The sequence below is a fragment of the Kwoniella dendrophila genome, chromosome 9, assembly GCF_036810415.1.
Source record: "Kwoniella dendrophila CBS 6074 chromosome 9, complete sequence".
Lineage (NCBI taxonomy): Eukaryota > Fungi > Basidiomycota > Tremellomycetes > Tremellales > Cryptococcaceae > Kwoniella > Kwoniella dendrophila.
The window spans coordinates 1,589,788-1,609,520 of NC_089484.1; the positions used below are offsets into that span (position 1 = coordinate 1,589,788).

The 19,733-nt window shown below is 41.2% G+C and overlaps 6 protein-coding genes across 6 annotated transcripts; 4 read left to right on the forward strand and 2 right to left on the reverse strand.

The window, feature by feature from the left end:
• Positions 1 to 182: 182 nt before the first annotated feature.
• Positions 183 to 2,670, reverse strand: L201_006989 (uncharacterized protein; the record flags this gene model as incomplete). Its single annotated transcript, XM_066222700.1, has 5 exons — positions 183 to 900; positions 961 to 1,298; positions 1,398 to 1,775; positions 1,856 to 1,894; positions 1,960 to 2,670. 5 exons carry the CDS (start codon positions 2,668 to 2,670, stop codon positions 183 to 185), a joined length of 2,184 nt encoding a protein of 727 aa, XP_066078797.1.
• Positions 2,671 to 4,219: 1,549 nt separating this feature from the next.
• On the forward strand, positions 4,220 to 6,207 carry L201_006990 (uncharacterized protein; the record flags this gene model as incomplete). The annotated part of the gene is made up of 5 exons (XM_066222701.1): positions 4,220 to 4,399; positions 4,477 to 4,773; positions 4,851 to 5,747; positions 5,810 to 5,983; positions 6,058 to 6,207. The coding sequence occupies 5 exons, from the start codon at positions 4,220 to 4,222 to the stop codon at positions 6,205 to 6,207; spliced, it is 1,698 nt and encodes a 565-aa protein (XP_066078798.1).
• Positions 6,208 to 6,696: 489 nt separating this feature from the next.
• On the forward strand, positions 6,697 to 8,957 carry L201_006991 (uncharacterized protein; the record flags this gene model as incomplete). The annotated part of the gene is made up of 5 exons (XM_066222702.1): positions 6,697 to 7,017; positions 7,120 to 7,191; positions 7,277 to 7,746; positions 7,869 to 8,632; positions 8,719 to 8,957. The coding sequence occupies 5 exons, from the start codon at positions 6,697 to 6,699 to the stop codon at positions 8,955 to 8,957; spliced, it is 1,866 nt and encodes a 621-aa protein (XP_066078799.1).
• Positions 8,958 to 9,289: 332 nt separating this feature from the next.
• On the reverse strand, positions 9,290 to 11,411 carry L201_006992 (uncharacterized protein; the record flags this gene model as incomplete). Its single annotated transcript, XM_066222703.1, has 10 exons — positions 9,290 to 9,558; positions 9,628 to 9,817; positions 9,895 to 10,014; positions 10,081 to 10,206; positions 10,270 to 10,440; positions 10,519 to 10,673; positions 10,732 to 10,896; positions 10,960 to 11,018; positions 11,073 to 11,192; positions 11,251 to 11,411. 10 exons carry the CDS (start codon positions 11,409 to 11,411, stop codon positions 9,290 to 9,292), a joined length of 1,536 nt encoding a protein of 511 aa, XP_066078800.1.
• A 1,031-nt stretch (positions 11,412 to 12,442) lies between these two features.
• Positions 12,443 to 17,207, forward strand: L201_006993 (uncharacterized protein; the record flags this gene model as incomplete). The annotated part of the gene is made up of 13 exons (XM_066222704.1): positions 12,443 to 12,509; positions 12,568 to 12,816; positions 12,882 to 13,220; positions 13,277 to 13,610; positions 13,671 to 13,964; positions 14,025 to 14,351; positions 14,405 to 15,547; positions 15,601 to 15,979; positions 16,076 to 16,166; positions 16,244 to 16,318; positions 16,382 to 16,579; positions 16,641 to 16,756; positions 16,818 to 17,207. The coding sequence occupies 13 exons, from the start codon at positions 12,443 to 12,445 to the stop codon at positions 17,205 to 17,207; spliced, it is 4,002 nt and encodes a 1,333-aa protein (XP_066078801.1).
• Positions 17,208 to 17,579: 372 nt separating this feature from the next.
• Positions 17,580 to 19,726, forward strand: L201_006994 (uncharacterized protein; the record flags this gene model as incomplete). Its single annotated transcript, XM_066222705.1, has 11 exons — positions 17,580 to 17,753; positions 17,798 to 18,205; positions 18,255 to 18,611; positions 18,653 to 18,803; positions 18,849 to 18,923; positions 18,972 to 19,003; positions 19,061 to 19,072; positions 19,131 to 19,298; positions 19,346 to 19,527; positions 19,583 to 19,614; positions 19,662 to 19,726. 11 exons carry the CDS (start codon positions 17,580 to 17,582, stop codon positions 19,724 to 19,726), a joined length of 1,656 nt encoding a protein of 551 aa, XP_066078802.1.
• Positions 19,727 to 19,733: the final 7 nt, after the last annotated feature.

Consider the following 19,733-nt stretch of genomic DNA (forward strand, 5'->3'; position numbering starts at 1 on the left):
TACAAATCAATCATCTTTTGTAGTGATACTATAGTAAATGTACTAATAGAGGTATATAATTCACTGTAATTGGTTATAAGCTACATTAACTGAATTGTATGTTATACGTGTATCAAACACGACCTGAAATTCTTGTATTAATTTATTATAGAAATATAAGAATATACTACCAATAACTGTTACTACTGACCATCAAAGGTGATATCAACATTACCCCAATTACCTAATATCATAACTTGATTATCATTATCATGTTCTGAATCATCTTGTACATCTTTCAAAGTTCTTTCAATTGGTTTTAATGTGGTTTTATTCATATTTGCCCAATAAACATAACCTGATATAGTATCTGTGGAATGTTGTAATTTATCTTGAGTATAACCTAATACAGAAAAAGTTGTATTCTCTTTAATTTGAATAGGTTCAATCAATAATTGTCTGATTCTCGATTGTGCTTTTGGATCTAAATTCATTGATGCTCCAGGGGAAGGTAGATTGATTTGACCCCAATGTGTTCTAGTTATAAATGGTCCAACGTATGAAGGATGAAATTTGATATTCATATTACCTTGTTGCGTGCCAATAATAGCTGATAAATCTATTGTTGAAGGTTGATGTAAGTATCTCAAATTGACATATCCGGATGTGGTAAACAAGTTAGTTACAATAGTTGATCTTGTGGAATTGTTATCTGGACCAGGTGTAGTGGAATTGAATAAAGCATGAACAGCTTGTTCAACATCGGAATCTGAGTCGTCTGTAGAAGTATCGTCATCAGGTGAAGGTGAAGGTGTAGGTGTACGACGGCCTACAGTGTAGTCGGAGATGGATGGTAGAGTTGGAGCATCGTCATAAGATGACATGGGATCACTGAGAATGACATCGGATGTGATAGAACCCCTGCAAAAAATGAAAAACAATCAGTTAACAAAACGACTGATTTCCAGAAACCGTACTTACTCTGTTACATTCACGATGAGAGTCTCTGTGACGTTCCAAGTTCCCTTGACATGTCCGTCATAAGCTACAATAGACGCTCTTTTTGCTTGCGCATTTGTAACATCGACTCCACCTCGCATGGTATCAAGATTGAGTGAATCGAAAGAAACAACATTGTTCAAATTTCCAAAGTTGACCACCATGTTATCGGCGCTCAATGAGAATGACGGTAAATCAAGAGGAGGTGTGTTAGGGCCATAGAGGGAGGGTGGTAAACGGATAACGATTAAACTGGTAGGTACAGCGCTTGGATCGAGTTTGAATGGGTTGGTCATTTTGCCATCGGTTTCTCTGGGACTCTGCGCGAGAACGGATAAACACATTCGAATCAGTTTCGAGTAACGAGCCATATGTTTGATTTAGTGAATAACGAAGGGCAAGAATTTTGAAACACTCACATAAATTCCAATTCCCAAACCATCAGTCCCTCGAGTCATCTTACATACTTTCATCATAGTGGACAAATCTTGACAACCTGAGTATTTTATTATAACATCTATAAGAATCTTTCCCTCTTCTCCAGCAGTTATGATAGCTTCAGGACCATCGGAACCAAGAAAATTGAGAGTACCACTTGATCCCAATCCTTTTGCATTTATGAATATGTCTGAAGAGGGTTTACCCGAGAATGAGAAAGGTAAAGAGAACGATGCCAGGGATACTGTTGAATGAGGGAATGGAGTGAAAAGGTTGGAAAATGGAGAGGTGGTGGCGTTGAAAGGTGAGAAGTTGTTACATTCTGTGGTAAATTTGCCTTCTAAATCCGACGGTCCATCCTAAAAGGAGAAGAAGCAATGATATTGGTATTTAGCGTTAAGAGATGAATTCAAGCTAACAAGATCCGTAGTTGACTTACCCGTGAATCAGTATACGTGAGGTTGTATGAGCCATTGCCCTAGACAAGGACGATGTCAAATGTTAGCTTATAATGGTTGAAATCTTATGAAACGCGTGACTTACAGCCCACTGAGCAACTCGTTTACCATCTGTATCCTGATCCATCCAAGGTCTTTGCCATGGCGCTGTAGCCGGAGAAGGTTTATGATTGTTTTTATTCATCCCAACTAATAAACCTATTGCCAGGCCTATAGCAATTAAAGCCAAAACTATTATAGCTTGTATCCACCTTTTCCACTTTTTCCACCACCTTTGAAATGTAGAAGGTGGTATGGGTAAACAGCCACATATCCTTTTCTTTCCTCTTGATCTGTTTGATGTTGTTGAAGATGAATTTTCCCATAACTTCGATGTCGAAGATGTAGGGTCGACAAGCGTGGAAGAAGGATTTGGATTGAAATGAGGTAAAACTAATGAAGGTCTAGATGCTGTGGGTGTTAAAGAATCAGAAGACGATATAGGTGATGATCGTAGTTGGGATTGATTAGGTAGATTATGTATTATCAATGGAGGTGGTTGTCTAACATGTCTGACTGGTGTTGATAATGAGGAAGTTGAGGCTGAAGCATGGTGATCTGCAAAAATATCATCTTCATCATTGATACAACTTATTATTGACCCACGTGAACTTCTACGTCTTTCATATGGTGGTAATGACTCGCCATCCCAACGTGAAGTTGTATCATCAAATTCTGAAGGTTGTACCAATGAAGATGTAGATGCTGATGGATCGAATAGTCTTGGATCTTTCTCTGGATCAGGTGGAATGATCATCTTGTTGGATTATACGGACTGAAAGGTTAAAAGTAGAATTTGAGAGTTGAAAAGCTGATTTACGCGAATTGAGGATAAAGAGGTTATACGCGTGAGCGATCGACACTTTGTTGAGCTTGAGAATACTGTTATTGGTAATGTAAAGTGGTGTACCAAGACATTCTCTACTATATCATGGTAACAACCGATATCTTGCAAGAGGATGTATGAGGGTTTGAAGAATGGTAAGGGGGTTGATGAACTGGCGGTTTGTCTTAATCGGATTTGACAAAAGAAGTTGAGCAAGTTGATTTCTTTTTTCACACAAAATTGCTTTGTTGATTAATTCGAAGATCCTAGTACTATCTGTGTCTAAGACTGAGTGGCTTGCAAGATGATTGATACTGATATACTGAGCGATGTATAGGCAATGAATGGATAATGAATAATGATAGGTATTAAGGGTTATATCAAGATGAGACATGTAAAAAGAGAAGAAATTGCCTTTGTCGCTATGTGCTGTGCCCGCTCAATCAAAGAATAGCTTAAAAAGGAAAAATAATGAGATCAAACTGGCGCGCCTATCAATCGACACCGTATTTTGACTATGTGGTCGCGCGCCTTGACCCGTCCCCGTTATGATCTTGGCATGCGCGTCATTGGCTTTTTCGGGAAACCTCATTCACCTTCATCTAAATAATTCAAACCAGCTTATGGATTAACTTACGAGATATAGCATAAATCTTTCCTTCTCTCCCCATCTCCTTAAAGCAACGGTACAGTCAATCAACAACAGAGGATGCATCACCAACAAATGGAACAGAGAATCGGATATAGTGGGAAACCACATATGCTAATGAAGCTCGAGACAGGAGAATACTTTCGAGGATTTTACAATTCATTTGATGTCGTTTTCGAGGGGTCATCAACATGTTTAGAGATCGTTACTGCCATACCCTTCTTAGCGATTCATCTGTTCTGCCAAATGAGCACCTTATTGTGCATTGAGAAGGTTGAAGAGAATATCTTTTAACTGAGCTACGTGGTAAAATCCAAAATCTGATATTAGGATCAAATCGGTTCTTTAATGGTAAAATGTGGATATCGACACATTATCAATCGAGAATGATCGTACGAAGAGTGAGTGTAAATGGTGTGTACACCAAATGACAGTATGGGACTTACAATACCTAAAGATAAAGCCATATTGTTACATATATTGGAATGGGTATTTCTGATCTTCCTGTTAAATCAGCTATTTTGAGGATACACCAAATCGCAAATGCTTCTGTTGTTGGCATATTAGATTGACTATACATTCCAACAACATACGTATTGTTATGGATTCAATCGTTACATGTCAATTCACATGAAAAGCATAAGCTGATGTGGCACAGATATAAAATACCGATTGATGGTCCGTGTGCAGGAGGTGACGTGGGATTGAGCAAGATGAGGGCGAAAGTTGAAGGGGTAGGAGGTGACAAGGGTGTGCCAGAGGTAGTTATTTTGATCTTCCTCTTCCTTCCTTTTCACTAAATTATACATAGATAATCGTGTTCATATCACGATGTCGTCTTCAAATAGAGGAAGCTCGTCTTCTACCAGGTACACATCTTCATCGACAAATAACTATTTAGACAATGAAGTTGAGGATGATCAAGTGTTTTTCGACCTTCTTTTCTTCGGCGAATCTTTCTGGGTTGTCGGTACTCCTCAAGCAGTTCAAGAAATGAATGCGGATATCGAAGTATGTCATTTATGGCTCATTGTTTCTTCATACATAAAAAGATATTGTACTAATATCGACATTTTGATGGATTACAGAAAAACGGAGGAACGATATCGAAATCGATTAATTTAGCTACACGAGTAATCTTCCTGAAACCTGATGATTTCTCTCAATGTTTAAAAGGTATAAATGAATTAACCGCTATGGTGAATTCACACAAATCCGATGGTAAAGGTATACCTTTAGCTGAAGGTTGGATAAGAGATTGTACCATTCGACAAGAACCAGTCGAAACTAAACCTTACCTGGTTAATGATAAGAATATGTTTGATGGTAAATTCTGGAACAAGATAGGTAAAGGGAAAGAAAAACCCAGTTTAGTTGGAAAGAAGGTAAATATATAACTTCGATGATTGATGTATTGTGTGTAGGTAACCCGCTGATGTGTCTCATTGTTTCCGTTATATAGCGAAGATCAAAAAGACTGAAGACTGTTCATTTTCCTCCTACACCTGAAACCAGCAAAACTGTCCTTTCTCCGACAAGGACAGAAGACAGACCTGAGCTCAATCCAACCTCTCACGAAGCCCACCCGCAACCCAACCTGGATGAGAAGATTATCGCAGATCCTCGATCTCAAAAAATCGTTTATCCCCCTTCCCCGCTTTCGATCCCTTCACGCACGGCTGCCATGAACGGAAATGGAGAAGACTCTTTCTACAAATCTCAAACAGCTCCCACGAGAGTTTCTACTCATATTTATCCGATTACTCCGGTCGCTTCGCCATCTACTTCAAATTCTGCTGCGACACAAGTCTCGATTCACCTATCTCCTGCTGTCGAACAACCTTTGTATGAGCGACATTTCCCTACCGGTTTTGATCATCCAGGATCATCAAGTAATTTACACATATCAGATCTCAAACAGCTTAATGCGCCTCAGCCATTGCCAACCGCGGAATCACATGCCACGTCAAATTCTTATCGGAATCAAGAAGAGAGGTTTTCCCAACAGGCTGCTCCATCTGCCAGCTTCATCAATGTCGGTACCATCTCACAACGAAATGAGCAGTGCACGAATATCAGCAGCTCCTCACAGCTCAGGGATTGGTCTGCTGAGCCCTCGACAACATGTATTGACCCTCAGCTTTTAGCTCCTACCGCTGAGCATTCCCAGTACAACTCCAATGACAAGCTCTCTCACCAAAGTCAACCACTGATATCGACTGACAATGTCATAACTGACCATCAACCTATTACTAATCAAGTCTTAGAATGCGAGTATCCTTCCACTTTGGAAGTTGCGCATGAAAAGAAGGATAAAACCCATGATCCCGATTATCAAGAAGAAGAAAAACCTGTGAAGGTAAGTCTATTATGCTTATTTGGAACCTCTCACGCATTTGACCCAATGATTGCCCTCATCAGGTCAAATCGGAAAGTAAAAGTGCTCAATATAATCGGAAATACAGGAACCAGACCACTGTTCAACCTCAAGATCAACAAGCTTATAACGCTTTAGTAGCTGATCTAAAATCCAAGGTAGCAGGTGGTGGATTCCCCAAAGGTGGTATGAAAGCTTACATGATCAAACGAGGAATCGTGAGCTGCTCCACTTGTTGTTCAGATCAGATGGTTTTCACGACCAAATTGACGAGATCCTGCATCTTCCTCAGCACTCCTTGTACACCAAATATGGTACTCTCATCCGGGCGGAAGTTCCAGGTCTTCCACATTCCAGGGAGAACTTTACAAAGATGGCTCAAGGTGGTAATGCGAGATGGCAGAAGTTTATAGAGGAACAAAATGCTGAGCAAGAGAAGTAAGAACCATGATCCAAAGTACCAACTTTGGCAAGGCCGATTGAAGGAGTCGAGAAGACTTTGAATATTCACATGATCTTGTAGACAGCTTATTCACATTTTAGTCAGAATATCTCCCACTGTCTATGGTTGTGGTCACGATTTCAGTGCATCATTACAAGCATGCAATGTATACATCACACATCGTTTTGAAGCTGATCTCCCTTTGTCTACTGTGTCCATATACCTACATGTATTCTGTGCATAACGAACAAACCTAAGGTTGTAGCGTAAATGTAATGCCACTAAACTGTATATACCGGCTACGTGAATGACTCCTCGACCGACGCGTTTCAACATGTCATCTTGTTTTTTTGTTATCCGAAAATTCCATTTCTATCTTGCTTTTCTTCCTACATCTCTCATCTGCCCATTGTAGCTGCATTGAAGCTAATCCTCCACATAGCCGAACGAGACTAGGATAGTGATACCTTCATCTTCGACATCTGCGTCATGGCGATTGACGAGCAAAACAACACTCCCAAAGCTAGATCTCGAGGTAGACCACGCAAAGATCAACAGACTAAACAGGATACACAGGAGGTACACAGAACACCTAGTGGTAATGGGAAACCTAGAGGAAGACCACCAGGAAGTTTAAGCAGGAAGACTAAAGCAATCATTGAGTCTCATACGACTGGTAAGCATAAAAAGAAAGATCATCATGGTAAATCAATTGAAAAGGTTTTAACACCTGAAGATTCGAAACAATGTATATCTTGTGGTAAGCGATGGCCTTGGGTTACTTTCAACATCGAGATTGTACATCATACTGTGAGTTCTCAAGCTCTCTCCTCTCATCTTGATCTTCTTCGTATGACCTTGATGTAACTCCGTTATGATGTTCATTTGCTGACTTGAATTTACGCGATCCAGTCTAATGTGTGTACAAGATGTGCCAGACCAGATTTGGAAGCTGAAAGATGGAAGGAGATAGGTTTGAGAATGGTAAGACAGTCTTCTTCATTCTCCCTAATAATGCAACAACGAATGGAACGATCACTAATGATAGCTTCTCGTTTCTATATCGTAGCAAAAAGATCTCAAGCGAGCGAGGGAGAGATTAGCTCAATTCAAAACAGATTATCCCACTTCATTTCCTTCCAAATCCACCGTTACAACCACCACTTCTTTCCCGGATCAACCGTTACCCGTAGAACCTACACCTGAAGCAAGTGGGTCTACTGTACCAATATCAGATCTTCCCCCGTTCCATATACCTCCACCACATCGCCTTATATCACAAACACTTACACAGGAAATACCTATGAAACATCAACCGTTGACTACTCAAGGTTATCCTCCTTCTTACGCTTCTCTCCCAGTACAAGCCCAACAGCCCCCTCAGCAGCCAAGCCATCAAAATCATAGCACTGCTATACATCAACAAGTATTGAGCGATGGAGTCAACCGAAAACGATTATCGGAAAAACAGTTGAACTTTGTGTTTGCGAATCCCCATATATTGAAAAAGGTTACAGAACCCTATAGAGCTGAAATATGGTAAGCATTAAACATGTTTTAAACTTGAACAGTGCTATGTTCCATGTCTCTTTCCTGGTATAAGCAATATCGTTTCAACTCTCATAGTGTATAAGCTAATCACTACAATTCACTTGATGTAGGTTACAGCTAATGTATAAACCTACGACATCCGATAAACACATTCGTCAAAGAGATTTGTACGATTCCTATATAGACTTTATCGGTCATACGCAATCTCAAGATATACCACCTGTGGCAGACGGTAATAGTTTAGTCATGTTAGCAGGTACATTCTGGCAAGACCTTGGTGTTAGAACAGTCGGAAAACCTTATTACACTATTTCTGGTTTGGAAGTTCGACACCACTCTCCTGCAAGTACAGCACATTTTGGTGACCAGCCAATCAATCATAATGTAACTGGTAGTTTGATGTTAAGCCCCATTCCATTTAATCGAATCCTGCAACAATCCAATCAAACATCATCAAACTTGAGTCAACAGCCTAGCCATCATAATGTAATCGGTAACCTCAGTTTCATCCCTACCCCCACTGATTACGCTTTACAACAATCTCATGATGCAGCGCAACCAATACAAATATCAGCATCTGAGCCTAATCTCCAATCTCTCGCGCCTCGTCTTCAAGCTTTTGCTGAAGCTTATGCACATTTTCAACGCCAATCCCAAGATCAGACTGTCCACCTACCTTCAACCGTACCTTCATCGTCTACGAATCTCAGGATCAAAAATGCTCATGATATCCAGTCGGTCGCACCAAATACTAAACCGCCTATCTCTTCTCATCATCAACAGAGTACGGCAATTGCAGATGTGTATGAGGTAGAAGATGACTGGAATGCTTTGAGACCTAGTAAGAAAGCTAAAATGGATCATGTTGGACGAGGTGAGTTTCGTTATCCTAAAATTTGAGCTTTCACAATAAGACCTTCAGCAATGGTGTTGATGCTTCACGTCTCCGGTCTCAATCAGCAATATCTACTGGTCACAATATTGTAGCGGATCTTTCTGTTCAACCTCGTCCAGGTCGACGTTCTGACAATTCCAGCCAACAATCGAGAGCTCATACACCGGAAAATGAGGAGATTGATGAACTTGATGATGACGAAGATGTCGTTATGCCGGAAAACGCCAACTCAGACCAAGTCAAAGATGAATCCAGGGATCAGCGTGCTGTTTCAGAAGAAGAGGTAGGTGATCTGTTGCTATAAGCAGCGATCTACCACTAAAAGTAGCATAGACAGACATATCAATAATATAAAAGATTGTATAAGTCTCTTGAGTAGATTATTTGGTATATAACCGCGATTTGCTTGATGAAGTACAGTTAACCGTCGTTTCTCGCATTTTTGGCGGACATCAGGAGATTGAATCGAATCTCCCAAACATCTTTTGCTTTACACCTATATCGTGATCGAAATTGAGTTGATGTCATGAGCTATATACTGTGTCTGCATCCTATTATATATCCGTTATAAATATCGTATCCCGAGAGCCGAAAAATAATACTAAAGCCTACAAACTTTTACACACCGATCTATGACTATTGAGGTTCAGTAGCTTTTCCATCTACACCAGAAATGATCAAGCCTCTATTTAAAGAGTTTTCAAGATCTGGTAATTTTTCACTTTCTCTATCTGATTCGATACCATGTGATTCAGGTTCTTCGATTTCCTGTTTGAAATTTGGAACAGATAGAGTTCTCAATAATACAATTATGATAGGGATAGAAATGATCCAAATGGCAAAGAAAGCTGCTGTAACTTTGTAACCTGCTTTATAGTGTGGTGCTTGTGATGCAGGGAAAATGACTGTAGACGGTGTGAAAGTCATTTCAGCCGTTATGTCAACCTATATACATAATCTGATCATATACTTACGATTAGGCGCCCAAGCATTTATTGTATAAGCTCCAGTATTTAAGAAACCAATCGTGATAGCTCTAGCTTCACCTGAAGAAGCCATGATTTCGTTTATCCAAGCCAACATTACCGCACCGATTGGAGTAGCGGTAAAGTTCAGGAAGAAACCAGCGAATTTGGTAGAATTCTTCTTTGGCCATGTAGCAAGCTGTATCACAATGATGACATTAACGTGAGTCAATAAATAGACCCAGAATGATGGACATTAATGTTACGCAAACTTACAATGATATTACCTATCAAAGGAGGGAAACCACCAATGAAACAGATTGGCCACCTTGTACCTAAAGCATCACTCGACCAAGCGTATACCAAGGACATGAAAATGGATAGACCGTAACCACCCTACATGCAATCACGTTAGCCATAATAAGATATTATAATACAAACAAGGTCTGTTGTGTCACTTACGGTAGGTATAACATTGATAGCTGTGACATTGCCTTTCCAAGGTGGAGTAGCTTTAAGCCATAAATTCATGTAGGCATAAGAACCAAGACCGACAACAAAACAAGTGTAAGGAACGAAGAAGGCCCACTACGGAGGACAAGGTTTTGTCAGCTTCTCATAGTGGAAGAAAGGAGCAACATCTCGACTTACAGGTATCCAAGATTTGAAAGTTTTCTTGAAGATGTCCAAGGTGAATCCTTTTGTTGGAGCTCTCTTGAACCTTTCCATTCTTCTTTGCGCCGCTTGAATATCTTGATCTCTAAGGTAGAATCTTGCAAGGGGATTGACTTTATTCGGAGTACCTGGAATCAAGAAGAATCCCTATATGTGCACAAGTACCATTAGACCACTGTTTCATAAACCTTTTTCAACCTGATTCAAAAGGGGGATTTAACTTACAGCAATAGCGATTGGCATACAGATGACTCCGTCGAAAATAAACAACCATGCCCACCCGGCGAGTCCATGTTTACCATTCAAACCACTATGAACAGCCGCTTGGAGATAACCAGAAAACATTGTACCGATGGATGATGTAGCTTGGAACATGACAACTACATTTACGCTATATTAGCTTCCAAGTAAGATTGAAGTGTCGCAGATTAAACGTACCTCGTTTACCTAACTCTGCAGGACCATACCATGAACCGAGCACCCAAAGCATACCTGGGTAAGCTGAAGCTTCTAGTAGACCAATAATGAAACGAAGACCGTAAAGGGTGTGTACATTCTTTGCAGCGGCACAAGCCATCACAAGTGCTGTCCAGACAACCTCACCTTTAGAAACGATCAACTCAGCCTCGTTCAGCGGTATGTATATGATGAACCATCAAGACTTACAAGTAGGTAGCCAGATAGAGGGAGAGATTCGGACAGTAGCCAGTGTTCCAGGAAATTGACTGGATTGATTGATCAGCTATTTGTGAAAATGAACTGGATTTTCCAGCACTCACCCCACAACGTATCCAACTGTGAACATTGTCAACAAGGTATTATATTCATTTCCCTTAAAGTTGAGGTCTTCTTTCATACCACTTGCATAAGCATTTGCAATATTGGCTTGACTCAAATACCTGTAAACATTCGTCAGTATCAATTTCCTATTCTAAGCTAAAGCTGGGAGATACTCACTTAACGAAGTACCCTAACATGGCGATAGACATGAGTCCAATATCTAGTCTCCTGACGAAAGCCCTTTCTTCTGGATCTTGGATATCATCCCAGATAATTCTCCTAATTTTACCCCATAATGTTCTTCTAGGCTGTTGTTCCACTTCATAGCGTTCGGCCATCTTTGCGCGTCTTGAACCGTGTCAGGTAGAATAGGACCGAAGATTGTCTTATGTTTCCAATGGGTGATGAAAGAAGACTAAGATCTATGCTGTCGATTTTTATATCTTTTCTAGTATTTGTAACAAGGTATATGATCGAGCGTTTTGATCTTCTGATTTCAATGTTATCCGGCGAAAACTGCAATAACAATATTTATCGATAACGCCATCGATGATGTTGTATATGATGTTATGCTGAATCCCGAAATATCTTTTATCTTCAACGAGTCATCTCTTGATGGCCAAAATAGTTAAACGATCACCAAGATGGAGTCAAATTCATCAAGGTGTGAATTATGGATTGAAATCAATTTTCAAATCGGAATTGAGATGAGATGAGAAATATCAAAATATACAAGAATCGTCAATCCCGAAACCATTTTCACCTATTTTTACTATTTTCGGCAAGTAAAATATATGTTGTGTTTAACTTGTTTGTTTTTTCTGGTATTCGTACCTTTAATTGCATTTTTTAACTCTCTTTCCTTCCCCTCTTTCGCCTTTTGACCCTTGGTAATTGATCTTCGCCCACCTTATCTCTCCATCGTTACATCTTTTTTCTCTCTTTATTTTTATCCTAATTCTTTGCAAATTTTAGTCTTGTTTTTTACGATTTTCATCCAATTCATCATTTTTTCCCGAAGAAACCCGGATGGTGTGATCAATTATCATCCCGAAAATGTCGTCTTCAATCTTTTTATGCGCCATCTTATCGCCAGGTTTTGCTTCATTCGGGATTCTGTTTGTCCTTCTACAGCATGACCAATCCTCTATAACTGTAAATTATTTACATATGCTTAGGAACAGAGTAGATAGGGACATAGCCGAAGGACTAATGTAGCTATTCAAACGATCCCAAGTGAATGAGGTATGAAATTTCGACTTTACTTTTTCGCTCAATCGTTTTGGTTGTATTGATGGTGTCCCATTCTATCTAATTAATCAAGTCTCTAGACAATACCCAATCATTGGGCTTCAAAAGTCAAGATAGAATGGCTATTACACCAGCACCTAAACCTAGTAGTGAAGGGGTCAGAGTAGCGATCGACAGAGGAGGAAGTGCGTCGTACTGTCGCTGAATTAGGGTAGATATCGCTGACTTATGATGTTACCTTAGCTTTCTGCGATGTCTGGGCATTCATTCCAAACCATCTCTTCCATGCTCCTATACCCGCTGAACTTCTTGGTAACGCTGATATCATACCTGGAGATGAACAAGATGGGGGAGTCCAAATCACCTTCAAGTTGTTGAGTGTAGATCCCGCCAATTACGATGACGCTCCAAGTGAGGGAATAAGAAGGTTATTGCAGATCGTGAAGAAAGGAGCCATACCTAGAGGGCAATTGTATGATACTTCTTTGATTGGTAGGTTATGATACTGGATCGATTCTGATGATTACAGTTCTGACCTAATGCACTTTACATTATAGAATCCGTTCGTATGGGCACAACTGTTGCGACCAATGCGTTATTGGAAAAGAAAGGGGAACCATTCGGATTAGTATTGACTCAAGGTTTTAAAGATATGATAGAAATAGGTGATCAGACTAGACCTGATTTGTTCGATTTATCCATTTCAAGAAAAGTTAAAATGCTATATAAGCCTGAAGATGTGGTTCAAGCTGAAGAAAGAGTTACGTTAGAAGGTTGGTCATTGGATCAAAATGCACCAAGTGCAGAAGAATTGATAGACAGGGCCAAGACTGTCGGCGATGACAACGTTGTTATGGGAGTTAGTGGAGAAGCTGTCAGGATACTCAAACCTCTAGGTAAGCTTGATACCGTTGACCCCTCACTCGAATACATCACTAACGGGGCCGGTTAGATATCAAAAAAATGGAGCAGGATTTACAACAGCTTTATGATCGTGGTCTACGTGCTCTCGCAATCTGTCTGCTACACTCTTACACCTATCCTCAGCATGAAAGGCAGATAGGGGAAATAGCCCGTCGTATAGGTTTCACCCAAATCTCACTTTCTTCAGATCTTTCACCAGCCATCAAAGTACTTCCAAGAGGAAATTCAGCGGTTATCGATGCTTACCTATCACCGGTTCTAAGATCATATGTGGATGGATTTAACAGTCATTTTGCTGGGAAGAAAGCTGGTAAAAGGAGTGAATTTATGAAGTCTGATGGTGGTTTAGTTTCTTCCGACAAGTAAGTTCACCTTGTACGGTATACGCAAGACCCGATATACTGATGTAATCCTCTCAACAGATTCTCTGGTCTTCGAGCTGTATTGTCTGGACCTGCAGGTGGATTCGTTGGTTCGGCTCTTACAGCTTATAGTCCCAGCCGAGCAAGATCCGTAGTAGGGTTTGATATGGGTGGAACTTCAACAGACGTATCAAGATTTTCTGGAGAATTCGAACTGACTTTCGAGAGTGTGGTAGCTGGTGTACCTATTGCATGTCCACAACTGTCAATTGAGACTGTTGCTGCAGGTGGTGGATCAAGACTAACTTACAAGAATGGGATGTTTGTAGTAGGACCAGAGAGTGTTGGCGCACAGTAAGTAGCTTTTTAGGATTTTCAAGGTGAAAATTGAAACTGATCCTCCTCGTCAACCAGTCCCGGTCCGGCTTGTTACCGAAAAGGAGGAGAGTTAGCAATAACAGATGCCAATCTGATACTGGGTAGACTTATCCCCTCCCAATTCCCTCGGATATTCGGCCCTAATGCGGATGAACCGCTGGATGTTGAAGCTTCCCGTACCAAGTTCGAATCTCTCACACAGCAGATCAACGCGTCACGACCTGGAAACACACCGTATACTGTGGAAGAAGTTGCTGCTGGATTTATCAAAGTCGCAAATGAGGGTATGAGTAGACCTATGAGACAGATAACGGAACAAAGAGGTTATGCAATGTCCTCGCATGATTTATGTTGCTTTGGAGGGTAAGTCGATAGTTCACAAATGAAATGTCTCAGAATACTGATCAGGTATATAGTGCTGGTGGTCAACATGCTTGTGCTATTGCAGCAGGATTAGGTATCGAAACCGTGGTGGTTCCAAGATTCTCATCAATTCTTTCCGCTTACGGTATAGCTTGCGCATCTTTATCAGCTGAAGCTGCTTTGCCGCTATCTGCAGAAGTAGTGGATAATTTCAAGACCTCAAAGACGTATATGGAAGCTTCCAAACGTATAGAATCACTCAAGATAGAGGTTTCGAAACAACTTCAGGAACAAGGTGCCAGAGAGAATGAAGTTGAATTCACTGTTACTATAGCTGCTCAATACGATGGTGCAGACACTGTTTTGCAAATACCATTTTCACCTTCTCTCAAGAATGACTTTATAGAGACTCATTTAAGAGAGACTTCCTTCTCCTCCAACCGAAAAGTCTTGATGTCAAATATACGTGTTCGAGGTGTCGGTAAAACTTTCAACGTTACTCCAACAGATTACGCTTCGGGCCTAGTTGAAGCCGAGTCTTCTGTTGCGCCGAAACCAGTCAAACCATCTACCTTTAACACAGCTTACTTCGACACACCAACAGGAGTAAAGGAGTTCGAAACACCTATATATGTGCTCAGTCAAGTACCTGTCAATAGTCAGATCAGTGGTCCAGCAATCATCGTTGATTCAACACAGACTATAGTGGTTGAGCCTTCTGCTAGAGCTATTGTACTGAAGGAACACGTTATTCTGCAACTTGAAGACATAAGCACAAAATCTGGAAAACAAGAAGATGAAGGTGAATTATCAACAGATCCAATCATGTTAGCTGTATTTGCGAATAGATTTATGTCAATCGCTGAACAGATGGGTCATACATTGCAAAGAACTTCAATCTCGGTCTCTATCAAGGAGAGATTAGATTTCTCATGTTCTATCCATGGTACGGATGGTGCTTTGGTTGCAAATGCACCTCATATACCGGTACATCTAGGTAGTATGCAATATGCGGTTCAAGCTCAACATAATCACTGGTTAGGTAAATTGAGACCCGGTGATGTGCTTTTGACGAATCATCCACAGTGGGGTGGAACGCATTTACCTGATTTGACCACGGTTACACCTGTTTTCGAACCTGGAAGTGATACGAAGGTTCTGTTTTACGTTGCAAGTAGAGGTCATCACAGTGATATGTAAGTGCAATATTATTCTGTGTGATATGGGCTGACCAATGTGTCGTTCACAGCGGTGGAACAGGTGTAACATCCATGAACCCTATAGCGAAAGAACTGTGGGAAGAAGGTGTAATAATCGATACATTCAAATTAGTTTCATCTGGTAAATTCAACGAAGAAGGTATAAAAGAGTTGTTTGCCAAAGTTGCCGAAAAGCCTGGGTGTAGCGCAACAAGAAGAATCGATCATAATTTGACAGACTTGCAAGCCGCTATTTCAGCCAATGTCAGAGGTATAAACTTGGTGAATAATCTGTTCAAGGAGTTTGGTCATAAAACGGTGTTATTCTACATGAAGGAAATTCAGATCATTGCGAGAGAAACAATCGAGGACTTCTTGAGGAAAACTTACGACAAATTCGATGGCAAACCTTTAAGAGCGAGTGATTATGTACGTATCGTGCTTATCGCGGTCCCTATTCATTTTCGATACTTGGCTATCGGTTCATCGGCTTTCATCCTTGCTGATTCCTTTTTGCTTCTGCAGATGGACGATGGTACGGAAATCAAACTTGAAGTAAGGATAAACAGGGATGACGGTACCGCGACCTTCGATTGGGATGGTACAGGTCCTCAAGGTGAGTGGATCTTCGTATACCAATAACTATCTGCAAGTATCTGTTAGGAGAGCCTGCTAATTTGCGCAATTTTGCAGTGTTGGGTAATTGTAACATGCCTATCGCTTTAACATATGCTGCTATCATCTACTGCTTGCGATCTATGATTTCTCGTGCGTGTGCAACCCGTTGCGGTATCTCGAATTCTACATGCTAACACAAATATCGATTGGTAGCCGAAATTCCTATGCCTCTGAACCAGGGTGTACTCGATCCAATAACAAACATCGTTCCAGAAGGCTCATATATCAATCCTACTGGCGTCGTTGCTATCTCAGGATCCACTATTGCCACACAAAGATTGGTAGATATCATACTGCAAGCGTTCAAAGCTGCTGCATGTTCGCAGGGGTGTGCTTCATCAACTGGATTTGGTGAGTAACCAAGTCGACTGATCTGTATCGATGCCTTATCCTGACCGGTATCTTGCAATAGGCTCTGGTGGCAAAGATACATCGGGTAAAGTAACTCCTGGATTCTCTTACGGTGAATCTCTCGGAGGGGGTAGTGGTGCTGGACCTTCCTGGAACGGGGCCAATTGTGTTCATGTGGTATGTCGGATCGCATCAACATGAATGTTAAGAAGCTAACTAAACAGTCTGACTCATATAGCACTGTACAAATACGAAATTGACGGATACAGAAATCTTCGAGCAACGATGCCCAATGTTATTAGTTGAATCAGCTATACGGAGTGGATCAGGTGGTAAAGGTAAATTCAAAGGTGGTGACGGAATGTCAAAACTATTTGAAGCTAGAATGCCATTGAACTTTTCTATCGTTTCACAAAGGAGAGTGTTCCATCCCAGAGGTATGGAAGGTGGTGAGAATGGTCAAAGAGGTAAAAACACGGTTTATAGATTGAACCAAAACTTAGATATCAAACAGGATGGATATACCGAGATAGGTGTAGGCAGTAATGGTATAGCGAAACTGCAAAGTGGTGATAGGGTCAAAATCGAAACTCCTGGTGGCGGTGGATGGGGTGAAGAGGGATTATAATTAGCTTGGATAATTCATATAGAGCACATAGATTGACTGGTATTAGGTTATCACGCATTGTATTAGTATGGATAATTCATCTACCCAGCATCAATGGAAATAAGACAAAAATAAGCGAAATTCAAGGTCATATTCAAGATCTTGTTTAGTAGAATCCCACCGTAGCACGCATACCGTATCTGCATGTAGAGTTATGGACATGCTGAGATCTCCGTTGTCACTCGTAATAATTATAACAATCACCACTTGTCCGCTTATTACCGCCGTAAACAGCTGTGCAATTTATTATTATTTGATCTTTATTTCATCTCATTTGCATTCCCGCAAGATAAACATCCTTCATGACGAACACTCGCCAGTCACAGATCTACAATGAGGCCTGGCCATGACACAGCTGTAGCACGAGCCGAAGTCGACCATAGTAGGCAAAGAAGATTTCATCGCCGTTCTCGGAACGGTTGTCAGCAATGTAAAGCTAGAAGAGTCCGATGTGATGAAGGACGACCTATCTGTGGAAATTGCTCACGAAAAAGTACAGAGCAATTGGTGAGTAATGTGGAACAAGCTCACAGGACTGATCTCTCCTTCAGTGCATCTATAAAAATGCTGCCGAAGCGTCAACAGCTCTTAATACAGAAAGTTCAATAACACCAATGACCATTCCCCAAAACTCACCTACGACACAAAACAGTCTCGTTCCTTTTGTTTCTCAAGACTTCGACTGGTCAGTCCTCATATCAAACCTTCTATCAGCACCGAGTGCCGGACTACCATTATCAAATTACCCGCCTCTACCTTTCAACTCTCTGCTCAACCAGCAAGCATCATTGGGATCTACTTCTTTACACCCAAATGACGGTTCGCAATCTAACGAGCTATCAAGTATACACTTGCAGTTCACGAACAACGAAGAGGATCCTTATCAGCGGCAGATGCGGCTGCTTCAGCATCCAGATGAATTAGCAAAGTATTTTGCATCAGAAGAGCAGAGGCAATTGGTAAGTAGCTTAGTAATCCGTAAAGATATCACAGGCTGACCTCCCTCAGTTTCATCATTTCGTAAACGAGGCAGCTTCCGATCTTCTGGTCATTCCGACAACTCATTCCAACAACCCCTGGCTAGTACATCTATCACCCCTCGCTTTGCTAAAGCCAGCTGGTCAGGATCTTACGCATGACGCCCTGCGCGCCGCAATCTTGTCTCTTGCGTCGCTAGATATTGGGACGAAGATGAATATAGCTATAAAAGATCCACATAATAACGCCATGTATACTCTTAGTGAGGCTCAAAGGTCGGCCGCAATGAAGCTGTTAGATATGGGTAATTACGTGGAAGCCGTCAATAATGATCTAGAATCTGCAGATTTGACGGTGGCTACTGCTGTCATATTGGCTGTTCGCGATGTGAGTCAAATCGATACGAGACATTGACTGATGCTTCATAGAGATTGGGTGGCCATCAATCATGGGAGGCAGCTTTAGTCCACGGAGTTAGAGCCGTCACTGCTTACAACGGGCCGGCCGGGTTCTTAGGAAAAAATGTCAACCCAAGCAGACGGTTTTTAGTAGAACAAATGGCTTGCGCCGAACTACTTGGTGAGTGAATTGCTGACTTGCATAGATGCTAATCGGATCATGTAGGAGCGATGACAAACTCGCTTGCACCAAAGCTTCTTCAGTGGGACAACGATGATTGGTTGATGTACGACAGAGGAGGTGAGTCCGAATTCAAGGTATTCAGCTGATCATCTAGATGCGATGAAGGACGATCTGGAACTGGTATACGGGTGGGACAGGTGAGTGTCTTACAATCAGAATTGATTGGCTGATATATCGACAGAGCAACATTACAGTTCTGCGGAAGAGTGAGAGGCTTTTTTTGACTATCCGAGTAGTGATCATTGGCTGAGTTTTTTTGAGCAGGCCATGATACTTGGAGACGAAAGTCGACAGCTTAACATATTGAAGCGAGATAATGCACAAGCTTGTTATACTGCAGTCAGTGATAACATCAACGTAAGGAAAATATCATTGTCATTGCGGAGTGGTCAATTATCGGATAAAATTATACATGTTAGATCCTCAGATATTGTGAGTAGATTGCTTAACGAGATTAACTTATGCTGACGTTACAGCAGTCACTTGTGCTTCCCACCCGAGCTGCACACGGTATCAATACTGCATTGCTGTGCGCGGAAATCGCTCTTCTGGTTGACTCCATGGACTATGATGCCGCTATGTACGACGACAGCATACAATCAAAAGTACAAACGGTCTTGGATATCGTGGATGAAGCATTCTCACAGGGAATGTATTCCGGGTAAGTGGAGGGTTTTTGCCTGTTCAGAGATTGTCGTTGATGTGACTGTTTGCAGTTTCCTTATGCCTCTGATATGGATGGCCGTGTGTGCAGACTCTAGTAACAGACAACGGGTGGAACGTCTATTGAACCAGCTGCAACCGCACTACCGAATCGACCCGAATCTCATGAAACGATTGATGCAATTCAAATGGTCTGATATGGCT